Consider the following 18,383-nt stretch of genomic DNA (forward strand, 5'->3'; position numbering starts at 1 on the left):
TATTTTTTGTATTCTGATGTATCATATATTGTAACTGTTGTTCTTCCTTCCAATAAAATCAAAAAATAAAATAAAATAAAAAGTAATTAATAACATTTTTAATCGATATTTGATTCGGTTTTTCAATTCGATCAACCATATCTAGTTTGTAGTACTGTTTATTGTTGCAAAAAATAAGAATATCAAGTTTCACATCACTATGCAAAGCAATTCCGCAGATCCAATTTTACTTATTAAATTTATATTTTCCTTTTTTATTCGTTTATACTCGAGTATTTTATTTGTTCGTTTTATATGCAAAGATAAATAATGAACTTTATTACATTTGTGAGTCATATTTCCTTTCATTTATCTGTTGCGAAATATAAGACTGGAAATAATGTAAAAGGTGTTTTGGAATGAATCGAATGAGTAAAAAAAGAATAGTAAAACGAATTTATGAGGCGAATGTGGTGCGTAATAGAAGCAGAGGAAGACCGAGGAAAACTTAATCAGGTTTTTCAAATTCTTGAAAGTTCTCAGGTCAGAAGTTGGAATGATCAGCGGGTGTGTATGAAGAGACGCGTGACTGTGGAAGAGGCAAAGATTTTGTTCAAAGATAGATTGGTTTTCTCTCTGCTTACCCCGACAAGAAAGTGGCATGATGTTGAGTTCGTTAGTTTTTTATTAAAACATTATTTATTCATTTATTATTAATGAGAAAGTTAAATAAAAACAGCAACACCATACAATTTTCATTTCGTGAAAACATTAGATTTTTTTTACGATAGTAGTAACAAATATAGGTGTATGTATTAAAAATAGTTCTCAGTATCCGAAAATAGCAAAACTATTATATTACAGTCCCTCGCTCCAAAAATCAACTCCTTAATGACGGTAAGTTTGTGGACAATCGATAAGCCGACACGTGTCCAGGCCGCGGAGGTCACTGAGGTATCATTCAGTATCCTTCAGTATCCTTGAGTACGCGCGCACTTACCGAAAAGCGGCCAATCATCTGAAACGGATCGCCGCGACCTGACCGCCTAGCATACTCTAAAAGCTGTATATATGTAATATGTACACAATATCGAGTCACTATTGCCACGAGTAATGTAATTTCTCTTGGGAAGAAAAATGGTGCGGATAGTTAGGATAAAGTTACAATAAATTCCAGTGAAAACATCAACAAAACCTTCATTTACTGTTATTTCTAACCTCTTTATATCCTTAAAATTACATTTCTTTTAAAAAAGAAGTATGAATATGTGTATCTGTGTAATATGTACCTACATTTTTAAATTCAATTCGAATATAGTAAGAATTTAAAAAATTTACATCAGTGTCTTTCACTCACTTTTAGTTTTCCCTGCAATATAACCCTTTTTTAACTATTAAAATTTTACTTCATATTTCTTTGAATCTATAACACCAACATTTCTTTGATTCTATAATGACACGCTTTTCGATACATTTATTGTATCATTCGAATGCATAAGTTTAAATATAAAATGTCTCGATATTACCAAAAACTGACTGCCGAATCTATTTATGAAAGTTTTTATATCAAGCACAAAGGACAAAATTCTTTATTAAATTGAAAATATAATATTTTACTAATAATCATCATTACCACAAGATACCTTGATTTGGTTACAAAACATTTCTCATAAAAATTTATGCTTGAACATCGTATAATATTTTTCAATAAGTGAGAATTTTTTTACACAATGTAGCATTAAAATTATATGATTTTATTTATTGAAAAAAAAAAAAAAGTAAAATATAGCCTCTGACAAGTTTCTTATATAGAATGTTAGTTGGTGTTGGAGAAAAGAATGATATAAGTCAAAATTTGGAAAAAATAATTGTTAAAAAAATAAATGAAAAACAATGGTTTCGCATGAGCGGGAGTTTTTAATCTCAGTTTGGTTTAAGTACATAAAATATTAATCATATTTTTGGATAATTTACCATGTAAAATATTTTTATGCCCACTACAAAAAAAAACACGTAGGTATGTTATATATTACTTTCTGACTTAAACCTTTCTTCTCCCGCTCCAGCAAATTAGTCAGAAACGATCCAACTTAATTGGATACCTTTGTGTTGTTAATGTCTTCTTGGCGAATCTGGAATAGTATTGCCTAATTTACTTTATACACTTTGTATTAACCTCCGCTTCTAAATGTTCTAATCTAAGGCAAAGCAAGGGTATTAAAATCTCTATACTATGTATTTAGATTATATTGTATCTCTAAAAATAGATTTCATACCATTTATAATTTAAGAAATTAATCAAATAAAATTAAAATAATACTTTTTAATTAAATAAATTTATCTTTAACTCATACGTTGGGCAATAGTTCGTGCCTAGATGCTCAAAAACCCTTGACGTTGAGTAGCTAACTCTTCGACAGCGTCGAGAGTTTCAAGTACCTGGGAGTGTACATAACGTAATATTGCAGCCTTCGTTTAAGACTTGCAGGCACCACATTCAACATTGAAGTCTGGAGATTGGATTTGTACTCGATGAAGACCAAACACCGCCCATGTAATCCCTGCATTACTCTTATTCTCAAGGTCCCAAAGCAGCCGCATCTCAGCTTTGAGGATAGATGCCTGCTAATAATTTTAGATATGCGGTGGTTTGACTTCCTAAGGAACGAGTAAATGCAGCGTGAGACAAGGAACCTTTGGTTTTTACCGTCGTCAAGGAAGGAAATTAATTTGTCCAGACCATGTACTCCCCATACATTAATCAAGTTTGCCACTTTTATAAGGTATCAGATTCCAACCCTCCAAAACGTCCATTCCTGATAATTCGTTGGTAGTTCCTTTCTGAACTTCGGGACATGGACATGACTTAGGAGTATGCAAGGGAGCTGACAGAAGAGCCTGAGATAGTTTTTGAATTCTATGTTCCCCACATAGTGAAGGAATACGGATAAATGATTGATCAATGAAAAATTAAGAAATGAATTATAGACATAACACCCTTGATTTCTTATTTGTAGAATATATTTTAAAATAAAATCGTTTATTTTCACACTTTTGTATTCTGCAATATGTATTTTTTTATCTCACTTATATTCCTACAAGATTCCATTGCATAGACTTTTCACCAAGCGGAAATTGGATTGTCATTTCAATCAAGAATTCAGATCTACTAGTACAAGCAGTAATCCCATTGTCCACTGACTACTATACCAGAGGTCAGAATTTAGATACGTATACTTAAGGTTTATTACGATATAAATCAGTGTTGTCATAAGAAAGTTTACTTGATGTATTTTAAATATGATCCACAAGACAAGTAAAATCAAAAGAAAAACATTAACTAAATATCATCCGAACGATTGCGCGTATATGTTATTTATTTATATACGTGTATAATTAACAAGGCAAACTCATTTAAAAGAAATCAAAAATAAATATGAAATACCAAACAACGTAATCAAAATTATGGGAAATAAATTAGATTTTTAAAAATCAATAAATTTTAGAAACAAAATAATAAATCATTTTAATATATAAAACTCTTATAAAATACCACTTTTGAGTTTATCAATTTAAATATGCTAAATTAAAATTACTTTTGCAATATCTTTGTAACACTTGGAATCATCAATGCATATTTTTGTACCCTAAATTAAACTTTTTTCATACACATTATTTAACGAGGTTTTTAAATATTTATTCATGATTAACAAGTAGGGATGGAATCAACCCCTATGTCCTGAAACAGATGACTATGATTATAATAGTAAGTCAGGTGCCTCAAACTTTATGGGTCCTAAAAATGCGGTGAGAACACAGGATATTTACGGCAATACACACTTTTATAGCCCCCATTTAAAAAGGTACACACGTTTTATTTTTGGAAAAGTCATATCAAACTTAATTCTCGTTTTATAAAGAACATTGTCCTTGGTTTACCTATAACTTATCCAAATAATTCTACGTGATTATCCTGTTAAAAAATTGGTTATAGCGCCCTTACTAAAGAGTATTTTGAATTGTTAAGTATGTATAATATAATAAATTATAAAGTAAAAGTATTTTTACATACACATCGTGGCTATATACCGTCAAAATATACTATATATTTTATATCTGTAAATGATTTGTGTCATAATAACGTTAAAAGTAACAAGATAATTTCTCCCAACTAGAATAAGATTAAAAATGGCTTCACATTGCTAATCCGAAATTCAATCTTTCTACCAACATTTTGCAATATTAGGTTTAGATTAAAGTAGGAGAAGAATATGTACATACATTATTACGACGGATAGGTATGTTACAGATAATCGACCTCCCTGTCTCGCTAGAGCCAGTCGCAACCTTTACCTTCGTATTAAATTATATCTCCATCAACCTTTAGTACTGATGTTATCTGACGTAAAAAATCTCATTATTCAAAGCTTGCTCCGGTGCGAGAAGTAATCTGAGGGCTGAGCGGAGGCTCGCGGGCAGCCAAGTAAAACTAACTAGTGTTGATAAAACGACCTTCCAGTCCTCTCTCTTAGCATTGTGTTTCCCTTTGTCTCGGAGAGCCAGGCCCTCGCGTTATGCTTTATATCGCGTCAGATCACATCCCATTTGAGAAAATTCCGAAAGTGTAGCGGCGGATAAATTGAATTCCCCGCCACGCTGCATTCCCTCGACGTTCGGAAATGAAGGTTCACCTTCCGTGACTCGGCGGAAACTGTCTTCTTCCGCTACCCCGTGTTCCCATTACTCATCAAATATTAAATCCGCAAATTTTAAGGCACTCTTGTTTCTCATAAACAAGAAACAGCGGGTACCTATCTGCTCATCTTTTCCTTTTTACCGGGATATTTTTTTATCAAGACGCATTCACCGTATCATCCAATCAAGGAGGAGATACAACCTTATTTACTTTCTGGAATATTTATATGACGAAGGTATCGGGGTGTTTGGAATGGCAAGTACAAAGTATCATAAGGAGCTTTTTTGCCGAGAAAATCATATTTTATACGCTACTATATTAACTCTCTTTAAATCTACCCACTTTCTTTATATTATAACTCGACTATAATTCAACACATTTTACCAATTATTTTCTAAATTAAAGTTTTTGTCAAGTGCCACAATACTAGCCGAAGCATTTAATGCTTTATATACACCGTCGGTTAAACAAAGACAGAGCTGTGGGAGTAAACGGGACGGTTGCAATAACTGACCACCTGTGGAATGGCCTCATTGAAATGTTAACGCCGTTACCACCATACAAAGAACAGACAGAAAACTGTAAACGCCAAAACACATAAATCCCCAAAATTCAAAACCAGCATTGAAAACTTGGTTACTAACAAAAAGGCAAAATTAAGGGATTTACAATATTATTTTGAGATATAATAATCCTCGATTTCAACCAATCTTAATAAGCACGTACTTAAACATACATAAACGTGAATGTGTATATAAATATTGTATATTAAAAGCATTGTTAACTTTGTGGTATGGTAATATAACACCCTCCTCATCACTCATCTTTAACTTTGTGTATTATCACTTAAAAACACTTCTTTATGACAACCGGTTTCAGAATAACATATTAATATTTCACTCTGTATTTTTATTAAAGGAACCTATTTTCTATCACGAATTTCATGAAAACAACTAAAACTGTCATCGGAGATGATACGACCTATTATTTTGTTTTATTATATAGATTTTGTATAAAATAATTTAGTAAAAAGAAAACCTAATTTTGTATGTATAAAAATATATGATTTGACGGTATACTGCTTTTAAAGATAACGTGTAAGAGTATTTAAAAATAATAATCAATATTTGTATTAAATCAAATACAAATAAATAATATACCCAATATGACCTTACGTGATTTTGTATACCCAATATAAACTAACGTGATTTAGAGAAAAGAAAGAATTTTTATTCCACAGATGTATTTCTCAAAGTCCACAAAGTCCACACGAGTAACTGCCTGTTACAATGTTACTTTAATGACAAAGTTGAAATAGTCTACCTTGTCACTAAACTGTTTTACTCTTGTCCTGCATCTGTGAACAATCCGAACATCCTACCTCTATTGTGCTGAGCTAAATTTTTATTATTTTGTACTTGTTACATTGCAGTGATTTTATTGGACCAAATGCCATCCAGAAATACTTTAGATTCCGTTAGATACAATCTAAAATGGTATACTTACATTTTTACAAGTCGATGTAACATTTATTCGTGTAACATTATCGGATTTAGTTATTTTGCTTTGTTTTTCAGATACATATTTTTTTTTACTCTACGCTTTTCGCCGATGTTATTTTTAATAAGCTATATACTAAATATGTTTTTTAGAAAAAAATATGCTGGAACATTATTTTATTTTAGACATTTGAATATATACAAGCTCAAAGCGGAAATTACTAAAAAATGTACTTATTAAATTGCCTGCCTACATTCTTGAAATATTTTTGAAATTAAAATTTGAATGGCTTATTTTAAAACACTAAAAATTCTTTTTACGAGAATATTTCGTAATTACGAAAAATTCTTTTACGTGACTAATATTTTTGTCAAACAAAAACGTTAAGAGCTCGGTGACATTAAAAATTGTCGATAAAAGCTCTAAAATAAGTTATGAGCCCGTACATTGTCAATTCGAGAAAAACATAAATTTCCATTTTATAAAGTTTAGAAATGGTATCTAGATATATTTTTATTTTTACTAAAGCACTTTCATATTCTAGGTACGTGTCTATGAAATCTCTGAAAAAAATTTACGTTTTAAATATTTTGTTTTATTAATTAAATTTGAAAATTCCCAACATTGCCATTAGTTAAAGAGTAAATACTTTTTACAGTATATAACTCGTATTTTGTATGTACTTTATATCACTCATCCTTATCCATCCTCATCCATCCACTCATCCATCGTTAGGGGGACATTATTTGTCAAATTATGGTGAAAAATATAAATTTCCTAATTTATGTATTTATATATATATATATATATATATATATATATATATATATATTTATATATATATATATATATATATATATATATATATATATATATATATATATATATATATATATATATATTTATATATATATATATTTATATATATATATATATATATATATATAAATATATATATATATATATATATATATATATATATATATATATATATATATATATATATATATATATATATATATATATATATATATATATATATATATATATATATATATATATATATATATATATATATATATATATATATATATATATATATATATATATATATATATATATATATATATATATATATATATATATATATATATATATATATATATATATATATATATATATATATATATATATATATGTATATATATATATATATATATATATATATATATATATTTATATATATATATAAATATATATATATATATATATATATATATATATATATATATATATATATATATATATATATATATATATATATATATATATACATATATATATATATATATATATATATATATATATATATATATATATATATATATATATATATATATATATATATATATAAATGTAGGGTTAAGGCTTCCCTCGAGTGTTTTGTATGCTCTGTTTTCTCTCAACAATATTTGTTTGCAATCGAAAATATAAATCAGATTATTTACGATATCATTTATTCTAAAACATCCTATGAAGATATTTTATTTTTATCTATTATAATGGGTCTCATTCCGTGGAATTATTTTTGTTTTAAGAACATTGTTAAAAAAGCACTCACGGAAAGCTTCAAATCAAAGCCTTTGCCCTTATATAGGGTATTTGCTTCCCCCCTGGCCCATATTTCGATAGACGCATTTCCACGGCCTTTACTTACGTGAACCGAATGAGCAAACGCAACAGGAATGGGGGTACTCTCCCCCTTCCTCCCAGTCTCTTCCTCCTACCGCAACACCGGGTAGTGGTCGAGCATTCTTAAATTATTAAATACATTTAACTACAAAACTGTGCAATTCTCACTTGGTGACTCGGAAGATCACTGGATTCACAAACAGACTGTACAATACCCTTAAATACGTGGCATTCCATAAAGATCTCGTGCTCTTTTACGTAAAAAATTAACTGAAAGTGAAAGTATGTATTTTTTACCAAGAAAGTGAGATAAATTACCCCCCTGAAAATGGTCGTCTGAAAACTGAATAAAAGTGAGTCTCGGACACGAATATTTAAGCTTTTATTTAAATATTTCAATATCCCTGGACAACAATATATAAATGTTTAAAGCCTTATTCACACTGGAGGCCGTTAACAAGACATTATTGATATCTCTCAACACATGAAAAATAAATCATATTCTAACAACCTACTTATCTATTATGAAATATATATTTATTTTATGTATAAATATTTAGTGGGTACATTTTGTTTTGACCAAATATCTTTTCACACTCTTTATTATGTATTTTAAATCAATAAAGCGTATGAAATAAAATAATTTAACAAATTAAAATGATAATTCACGATACATTAAGTCAGCCATATATTTTTACAGTATAAAATGTACTACTTTGTCCGTTTTTTGCTTGTTAGTAAATTTAGGAATATCCATTTCCAGTAACGTACATTTACATAAATTTGTTATAAGTAAGAGCATAGTGACCAGTGTTTTATAAATATATTTTTTCTTTAAGATACTGAAACATAATGTAATTCTCAACATTTTTTGTTCACGTTTTCTGTGTATCAATAGAGAAATGCCCGACGGTTATAAAAAAAACATCAGTCCCTTAAATCTGGACCAATATATAAAATTTGTCCCTTTTAAAATTCTTTCATAGTCAGCCGACCAAATGCTCAGTCGCTGAATCCTCGTGAACAAGTGAGTGAACATTTGACATAAAGTTGTTTGAAATGTCAGCGTTTGGGTTCACCAGATATGGCGAAGTAGAGCCTTCAAAGCGAGCCTTACTTAATCCGTTCTTATTGCTAAGGTCAGTGGGCCGTGTAATTTCTCCACTGCATTCTCGTACAACCTTCTCGGGCTTTGAACTATACAACCACCTCATTGTATTTAATATTCATAGGATATGTATATTAATCCTCACTCTTCGTGTCTGCGACTGGTAACAGTAACATTATATCGACATATTGCATATTATCCACAAACTTATTATTTATTTCTACCGACCACAAGTGTGCGCTGAAAGTAGTTTGAAAAACATTGATTTATTGAAAGATTATTGAAAATAGTACAAAGGTAAAAATCAGTAAAATAGATATACACATATTTTGTCCTTGCAAAGCGTCAAGCAATTGTAAATTATGGCTACTAAGATACCAAAATGCCCAAATTATCAATTGGTTATCTTAACGAATGACTTTAATTTTACTACTACAGTATATGTACATGTATTAAATACTATGTATATTTATATATATATATATATATATATATATATATATATATATATATATATTTATATTTATATATATATATATACATATATATATAAATATATATATATATATATATATATATATATATATATATATATATATATATATATATATATATATATATATATATATATATATATATATATATATATATATATATATATATATATAAATATATATATATATATGTATATATATATATATACATTATTATTCATGAAACTCGAACACAACTTCCCATATTATACAATCCAGTAATAATAAAAATTATTTGGATGATTTATAAAGCGTTATTTTTGTAAAATACTTTCGCCTTTAATGACTAAAACATGAAGATAAGATGGGTGAAAAAATTAAATAAAATAAAACGTCGTCAATCGTCGGTCTCGGGGCGTCGAGCGGGCGAGGGGGGAGTCTAGGTACAGTTACGGGTATGTATCTCCGAGTGCCCTAGCCTGTTTCTACCCAGTTTTTCCTACCTACTGCTTCTTTGCCAGAGTGAATTAATGCAAGACTATCGTATTCATGCAATTTACCGATCGAAATAAAGCTATATATGTCTATCTTATCCAGAGGAAAGTTTTTTTTTAATTACCTAGATTCTTTGCCTTTTTTATTATGAATTCTCAAGTTAAGTATCATTTAGCATGCTATTTATTGGCTATTAATACTCTTTACATATCGAGCTTAGAGTACACATTTGCCGAAAACATGAAACCAACAATTACCTATGAACAAAATCTGAGATTTTTATAACAGTCTGAGATGTGACGCAGTCACTTACTAAATCTCCACGATTAATCAAATTCGCGGGAATTTCCGGCCTCTGAAATCTTTAGTTGGTTTAATGACTCCAATAATTCTCATATTCAGTAGAGCTATTTTTGAATGAAAACGTAATCGACATCCCAGGGGCGATCAATCCGCGCGACACTTTCTACGTACAGTACGTACAGGTGCTCAATTTGACTAACTTATCTCTCGGATGCCTTCATTTCATTTACATTCCGCCTATTGGCTTGCCTTCGGGTCCTCGATTCAATTTGCGCCCCAAAGCACCGCTCCATTCCGATTGTGAAAACTCGATCAAGCAGGTTTGACGGTAATCACCCCGAATCGTCCCAAAGCTACTCCCATAAAACCAACGAATGTCACGTGGCCTGTCATCAGTTGTTCTAACACCTCGGAGGGAGAACCGAGTACACCGCTAGCAATGAATTACAATGCGAAAGTTTAAACCCGTCAATTCGGATTCGAGTGTTTGCCTTATGGCTATTCCTTTAATGTTCCTCATTTATTCGTAACCCACAACCGACGCTGAATTTCCGATTAGATTTATACACCTGTTTAATTGAATATTACAAAAGCAGTAACAAATCAATGATTCCCAGAAATTATATCATCACAGACATACATGTTTTGGTTAATGGTTTCATATTTGTGGAGGTCCTCACCAAAAAGTTACATTTTCAATATTGCACAAAAAACATTAAAATTCAAATCTGTTCTTTTAACTGTATTTTATCAAAACATTAGTTAAAATTGCGACAAATGTGACCAATCCTGTATTAAACCAATATTAAATCATTAAATCGCAACAAAACGTAACAAATTTTCAAGCTAGAATTCCTGATTACTTAAAATCATTTACAATGGAAATGTAACCTTTTGGTGAGGACCTCCGTATTTAATTTAAGGACACATTTGTTTGATAATGGTAAAATAAATAAAAAATTATTAAAAACACCACAATAGATTTTAAGAAATAGTAGTACATACCTGGTAAATTTTAAATTAAAACTTGAAAAATTCTCACTATTTTCCGCCGCATATTACAGGATTCGTATGCATGGGTAAAAAATACTTTGGCATAGAGATTCCCAAAATGTGCGCCGCGGCGCCCTGGTGCGCCGTAGAAAGTCAAGAGGGGCGCCGTGAGCCTCTATTATTATCCGAAACCACAAATATTCTCGGGCACCTTTAAAGCAACAATTTTTATTTTGAGAGCTAGCATCTTTCTACGTATTTACTATTATTATTATTATCATATTTTTACTATTATTGTAGGTAACTATTTCTTCGACTATAATATATTTATATATATAAATATATATATATATATATATATATATATATATATATATATATATATATATATATATATATATATATATATATATATATATATATATATATATATATATATATATATATATATATATATATATATAATATATATATATATATACACATATGTATATGGTTATATTATCTTTTCCAAATATCTTACTTAACTTGTAAGTGCGCCGCGGGCTGAAAAAGATTGGGAACCCCTATTTTAGCATATTCAACGACCGATGGTAAAAATTACATTCTCCGGGTCGGATTGGAGGCAAAAAGTAGACCATTATCCGGTATGAAAACGAAATGAAGCTAATAATTCTCCTGCGGTTTCGGCCCACTGCCGCCGAACTAGGTCTATCTCCTCATTTCAGGCGCTGAGAAAAGCGTGTCGAGAATTTAGGACAACTTTTAAAACGAACTTCTCACTATTCGATAAACTATTAACTTCTTATCATATTTTTACTAACCATAACAATTATTAACCATAACCATAACAAGTAGCATAACATTAACAGTGCATTTTTAATTTATCAGTTAGAGGTCAAAATAAAATATGGAACAAAGACAAAATAAAGGATTGGGTAAATGATCAAGAGTTAATTTTATGAAAATTGTAAAATGTCTATATTTTTAATTTTTCTCTCTTTTTTTGTGAGTATATTAGGTTAAAATCGTTAAAAACAAAATAAATGTATTAAAAAGAACTCCACCGACAAGACACAGAAGGTGTTCTCACTCTGCTCTGCAAAAAAAATGTTCTAAATATGTAAAAATTATGATTTTAATAAATGTATACAAATAAAAATAATGATTTTAAAAAATAAGTGTAAAATGAGTGTAAGTCCCTCTCCAAGCACAAGAGCTCAGTCTTTTTTTTAGAGAGGCACAGCGAAACTAAAAAGTTTGCCATAAAAATAAATGTATAGAAATTGTATCAATTTATATTTTTTTTAATGTAGCTTTATTAAATAAATAAATTTTAAATTAAAGAAAAATAACACCCACAGGGGTAAACAGAGAAAATAGAACGCCACACTAATCTTTGCAAACAATTTTGCCTCATCCGTATTGATGCATCTCTTAATACATACCCGCCGATTATTTCAACTCCTGACCTGACCACTTTCAAGTGCTTAAAATACTTGGTCACTGCCAATTATTACCCCACAACTTCTACCAATACTGAATGATTTTTTCCCCGTTAGTTATTGTAATCAACTGTCGAGGAAAATGTAGTTTTGGAAACTCGTCGTGTGAAATAAAACTCAATAAGTGGTCTAATGCAAGTGTTTAATTTTTAATATTCAACATGTCATTCCACAATGTTAATGCCAAATCAATAAATAATATAAAAATACAAATTAATGACGAAATATTTGTACGCCTTCACTCGTGTGCGAGTGGTTGTGAACCGTAAATCGGTTAGGTAATAGTACTCGTACATTAAACGCCTGTACCCAATTTCAGTCTATACATGAAGAAAGTTATTAAAAAACGATCAGGTTTTATTTTATTTGGCGTTCTTATTGGCGAAAACTTTATCGAATTTTAAAATACGAGCCCCGCGGAGTAAATTCCAGTATTATTTCCTTCGCCGAGTAAATTCAATAAAGGAACAAGTTCAGTGATAAACTACAATCACCGAGGCAGTCTGGGGGCGCCTACCCGCCTGCCCGCCTTCCCGCCCTCCCGCCTCCCCCAGGCGCCTACTTCCATCTGATCCGTATGCCTTGACAAGGGGCTTTATTCTTCCTCTCCCGTCCCTGAGGCCAGATATCTATTAGAAATCGTTAAATCCAACCTCAATTGCATCGCATTCTCTACCCTCCGCTGAAGCGCAAAGCAATCGATGTATTCGGTACATACCCCGCGCCCCCGCCCCGCTCCTCTCCGCCCGCCCGCCCAGCTCCTGAGGGCTGTGTCAAGACAATCGATCTACAGAGAGGTCTATCCATCAACGCCACATTGTTGCACGTTCGCCAATTTTATTGTGGCTCACTGATTTTGCGAAACAATTTTTTAGCGTCAGGTGTAACCGTATAACGAATGTTTTTTCTCGTAATCTTATTTAATGCCTAAAAGATTGCGGCTCTCTTACATAATCAAATCGAGCGATAATATTAAAGAATAAGTATTTTACGCGCTTTTTGAATTTGTCTAAACGGTGGAAATCCCTGATTTAAATTACTTTGAATGGAACATATAAGGGGTGTTGGAAACCTTTCGAGTTGGTTATATTTAGTAGAGAATACGCGAATAGGTTGGTCATTATGGCAAGCACTAGTGTCCGAAGCACCACCATTCCATAATTGTTTGTTTCCATCAGCTATTCCTTGTCCCGCGGATGAAGTCAGCCATGTGTCCCGTTTTGCCAGTACATCTGCTCGATGACGCTGTTCCTGGATGGTCGGACTGCGTACAATGTATTTACAGCCAATCGGTAGGAGAGCTCGAGGGCTATTGCTTTATGGCCTGACTATTGCTTGTTACATTAGTTTTCCTCCCACAGTTGCTCTGTGTTCAAGCGTTTTCTACTGATCTCTTCCTTACCTTTGAGAAAAATCTACCTCAGCTCAAAGAAAATATTTCATCATTTACAAACGTTTAAACGCCTTTCAATGTTTGTGAGTAGAATGCGCAGTTTTCAAAGCACTTATGCACGCCCTATTCTTACTTACTTGTAAACATTTTTGTAGATTACGATTTTTATTCCTTTGTTTCTCTTTACCGTTGTATTTTAAATTGATCATTTGTTTATGGCAACTTTTTTTAAGTAGACGTTGTTTAGCAACCCTAGAGTAATAATTGTCGGAATAACAGGGTGGAATGGAGAACATCTGTACTAATATATCCTCGGGTTCAGTACAAAAGAATCTACGAGCGAATTGTGGATGCTTCTGAAATCCTCTTCTTTTTTCCTGTCGTCAACCTCTGTTTGTCAGCCCATCCCACCCACTCACCTCCCTCGTCATAGTGTATCGGTAATGTACTCCCGGAAACAGCAAACTACACACGAACGGGCCTCTTCCCCCATTTGCAAGTGATACGCATAATTGGCTCTTACAGTAGGAAATGTCATGTCTATATTATATGATGATTATAACTTCTAACTACTCGCAAACTATTCAGCGGAAATTATTCCCTCCGTTAAGGGTAATAATAATAAAAAGAAATCATTAAATTGCCTCTTTTCAAAATTCATATTTCACACTGTGGTTTGAGTTTGGTTGAGATTTGAAAACACACGCATTTGAGATACTTCAACAAAATATAACCTTCATCCAGTGTTGTTTGTTAGCGCATATTCAAAATTTTCATCAAAACATTACAACACGCATCAACACTAGATATTTGATTTAAATCTCCGTACATTTCATTTCTTTTTAAACATGTATTCATACATAGTTACCTCTTGTTAGTTAAAATTGCTATATTTTATTTATTAGCTGTGTATATAATTATTTTCACCCTAGACTTTTATTTAAATTTTTAAAAGGATTAAAATGAATCTCCAAAATATACATTATTTACAAATCTAACATATTTATTTTGATTAATGTTACTAATCCTTGTATTTTTTTCAGGGAGCGTCATCCAGTCTTGTAGTAAAGTTTGCTGATACTGAAAAGGAAAGGCAACTCCGTCGTATGCAGCAAATGGCTGGTAACATGAATCTGCTTACCCCTTTTGTCTTCAATCAATTTGGAGCCTACGGTGCCTACGCCCAGGTATGAAAGCATGTTTACAAACCCTGTTTTTTATTTATATTTTAGATGTCTCGACTTGATACGAAGCATCCATCGTATTTATACAAAAAAAATGAAAAACTGAGCATACTAGGCACCTACGATTTTTGTTGGATTAAATAATTACTTAGGCTAATCCCTCTTAAAAAAAAACAGGCCACAAGGCCTACAACAACAAGAAGAAGAAGAAAAATAAATGATTACTTTTTTCACTTGTCTAACGTTTTCTGATCATTATTGAACATTCAATTTATTACATCAATAACATTTAAATTTTTAGATAGGTATGTACTTCTATTTGACTAATTGATTATTAACAGCAATAATAAAAATATTTTATCAGACACTGGATTATTCACCATACCGACGATATAACAAAATGTAATATGGTGTACCTACCTATATTGATATATCAACTGCAGGGTGAAAGATCTAGTATCTGGTGGAATAAATAATAATAATAATTAAATATTTGAACATATTAATCAAGGTATTCTGATATTTATAACTTTGGGTATTACGAAATCTGCATACCAAAATATAAATCAAAATGAAACTTTTTTGGGAACAAAAATTATAAAGCTTTCATTGGAAAATTTCCTATCCCATAGAAAATGAAACATTCCGGAAGTAGTCAGTTTCGCATTAAAAATACACTGGGTTATGAATTGAAACTTCCGCCATACGTTAATTTGGGGTATTCTCTTAAATATAAATCATATCTGTGTAAATTTAATTAAATAATTTTAACCAGTAAACGCTTCTGAATGTTAAGTTTGTCAGATTTCCAGTAAAAGATAATTACAGCCGCTGCAAGCAATTTGAATTTCAGTAAACATTCTCCGACGTTGAAAAGGGGATTCCTAGTCTCATTTTATAATTACTTTGAATTCAGTTTTCAAAAGTCCCTTTGGATATATGAAATTTACGTTTCAAATTTTACTGCGTTTAATAATAATTTTATTTGTAATTTTTGAAATTCACAAAAAACAGATGGTTTATTCAGCATAGTAAAGATAATGTTTAGCCCTTACATAAATATTGTAAATAAAAAGTGTAACTTCCTATAATACTAGAACCTTAATAGTGTATTAAGTGTACGAATACCAAAAAATAATATTTTTACTATTGGAAATGTGTTATAGAATCAAAATCAATACAAATTGGACAAATATTGGAAGGAAATAGGTTTCAACCCCCTACGTTTTAATCAATATTAAAATTTCTCAAACTAGCAACTGGAAGTTTTCAATGTTTTATCGATTTTTTTTAAATCGATCAATCGAGTTTAAAAAAAATTACAACACTTTGAGTGTGTCCGAATACTTGTTCACAAAATCTGGATTCTCTCCAATTACAGGAGTTATTTTCATATTATTTTTTGACATCTTATCAAAGATGAAGAAGAATATGGAAGTCTGGGCAGTAAACGCCCAGACTTCCATATTCTTCTTCATCTTTGATGAGATGTCAAAAAATAATATGGAAAATATGTATTTACGTAATGGATGGCGCTTTTAAAACAATAATTACACTCATATTTTTAAAAAGATTTTTTTATGAAATCTCACTGTGACATTGTTGAATTATGTAAATTGACGTTAATTTAAAAATGTTGCTATGTTGAATTGCGTTCATCGGCTTCTTCTTCCTTGCTCCATCCTACTTATCCTCTATTTAGACTATAAGGGTTGGCTCTCCTCATCCTCAGGTTGTGGGTCCTTCTATCATATACAATTATAACGTCACCTAGGTCATGCTTTCAAATCATGTCATCTTTCTGTAGCATCCATAATTTTTTTGGTCCTCCTCTTGTTGTTATTCGAGGACGACCCATATCGATCGCCTGATTTACAATATGTTCAGGCTCTCTACGTCCTATCTGTCCAATTAATTGCGTTAATTATCGTTAATTCAATAATGTTGCACTGTTAAATTGCGTTAATTGGCATTAATTCAACAATTTCGTCAAATGTGAACAATTTATTACAATAATCAATATCTCGGAGAATCGAAGCGCTTGTGTGTCTATTTGTGCGGATAATTCATCGCCAACACTGCGCCCAGAAGACACAAGCTTTATATTTTGTATATTAAAAGCATTGTTAACTTTGTGGTAAGGTAATATAACACTCATTCATTGTTCATCGTTAACTTCGTGTAATAGCATTTTAATAAACACTAATTCGTCACTGCCGGATTTGGAATAATCATTCCATCACCAGGCCATCAAAATAAAATTAATACGGTCTGACAATGAATAACGATGGAAATATATTTTCAAAGTGGACTTGAAGTTAAATTTAGTTGGTTATTTATCTTTAAAATTTTATTTTTGTACAAATGTCAGACGGAAATAATTTTATTTTAATGACCTCATGATGGAATGATTATTCCGAAGCCAGTAGTCACGAATAAGTGTTTATTAACGTGGTTAAGTTAAATTATTACACAAAGTGAACGATGCATGATATGGAAAGTGTTTTATTATTTTGATTTGTGGGGTCAAGGGATCTAGCATCCCCTATGTCACTGCGACCATATTAGGTCTAATGTGACCTTCCTCTGTATCATAGCTCACTCTCAAGACCTACATGAGTCATGTAGCTCGCGACCTGTCTTGGTGGTAAGAGCTTCACCTTCTCGGAGTTTAGTAGTTGTCCTCCAAGGATGTGACTTCGTTTACGAGCGAGTGCGTCACAACCATAGGGAGTGTTACACAAGTTTTATTGTGTATTAATTTTGAATAAATAGGGTTCCTCTTCGTGCCGCCAGATGCCGCCCAAGTTCAACCCCGACATGTGTGACGAGGCGTGGCTGCAGCAGCAGGCGGCGCTCATGGCGGCCGCCACCGCCCAGGGGTCTTACATCAACCCCATGGCCGCCCTCGCTACGCAGCTGCCCCACGCCCTCAACGGCATGCCCAACTCCGTGGTGCCGCCCTCGTCAGGTAACGCCTAACTCCCCGTGTGATACATACTCCTCGCTCTTCAACACTTGATTGAGAATGCCTTCAGAAAGCGATGCAATCGTCACTCAAG

General features: G+C 31.5%; 1 protein-coding gene across 7 annotated transcripts in view; it reads left to right on the forward strand.

Moving 5' to 3' along the window:
• bru3 (CUGBP Elav-like family member bruno 3) overlaps nt 1–18,383 on the forward strand; it is a 207,418-nt gene that overhangs the window by 174,462 nt on the left and 14,573 nt on the right. For 3 of the 7 annotated variants that reach the window (XM_088257255.1, XM_088257256.1, XM_088257261.1), the window contains exons 5-7: nt 13,923–14,036; nt 15,181–15,324; nt 18,097–18,292. In XM_088257255.1, coding sequence (XP_088113381.1) covers nt 13,923–14,036; nt 15,181–15,324; nt 18,097–18,292 — 454 coding nt within the window. The remainder of the gene's footprint in view (nt 1–13,922; nt 14,037–15,180; nt 15,325–18,096; nt 18,293–18,383) is intronic. The other 4 variants (XM_088257259.1, XM_088257262.1, XM_088257257.1 and 1 more) reach the window with 3 other exon arrangements.

Source organism: Brachycentrus maculatus, unplaced genomic scaffold, assembly GCF_059751285.1.
Source record: "Brachycentrus maculatus isolate JH-2025_06_01 unplaced genomic scaffold, ASM5975128v1 h1tg000077l, whole genome shotgun sequence".
In the NCBI taxonomy this organism is placed as follows: Eukaryota; Metazoa; Arthropoda; class Insecta; order Trichoptera; family Brachycentridae; genus Brachycentrus; species Brachycentrus maculatus.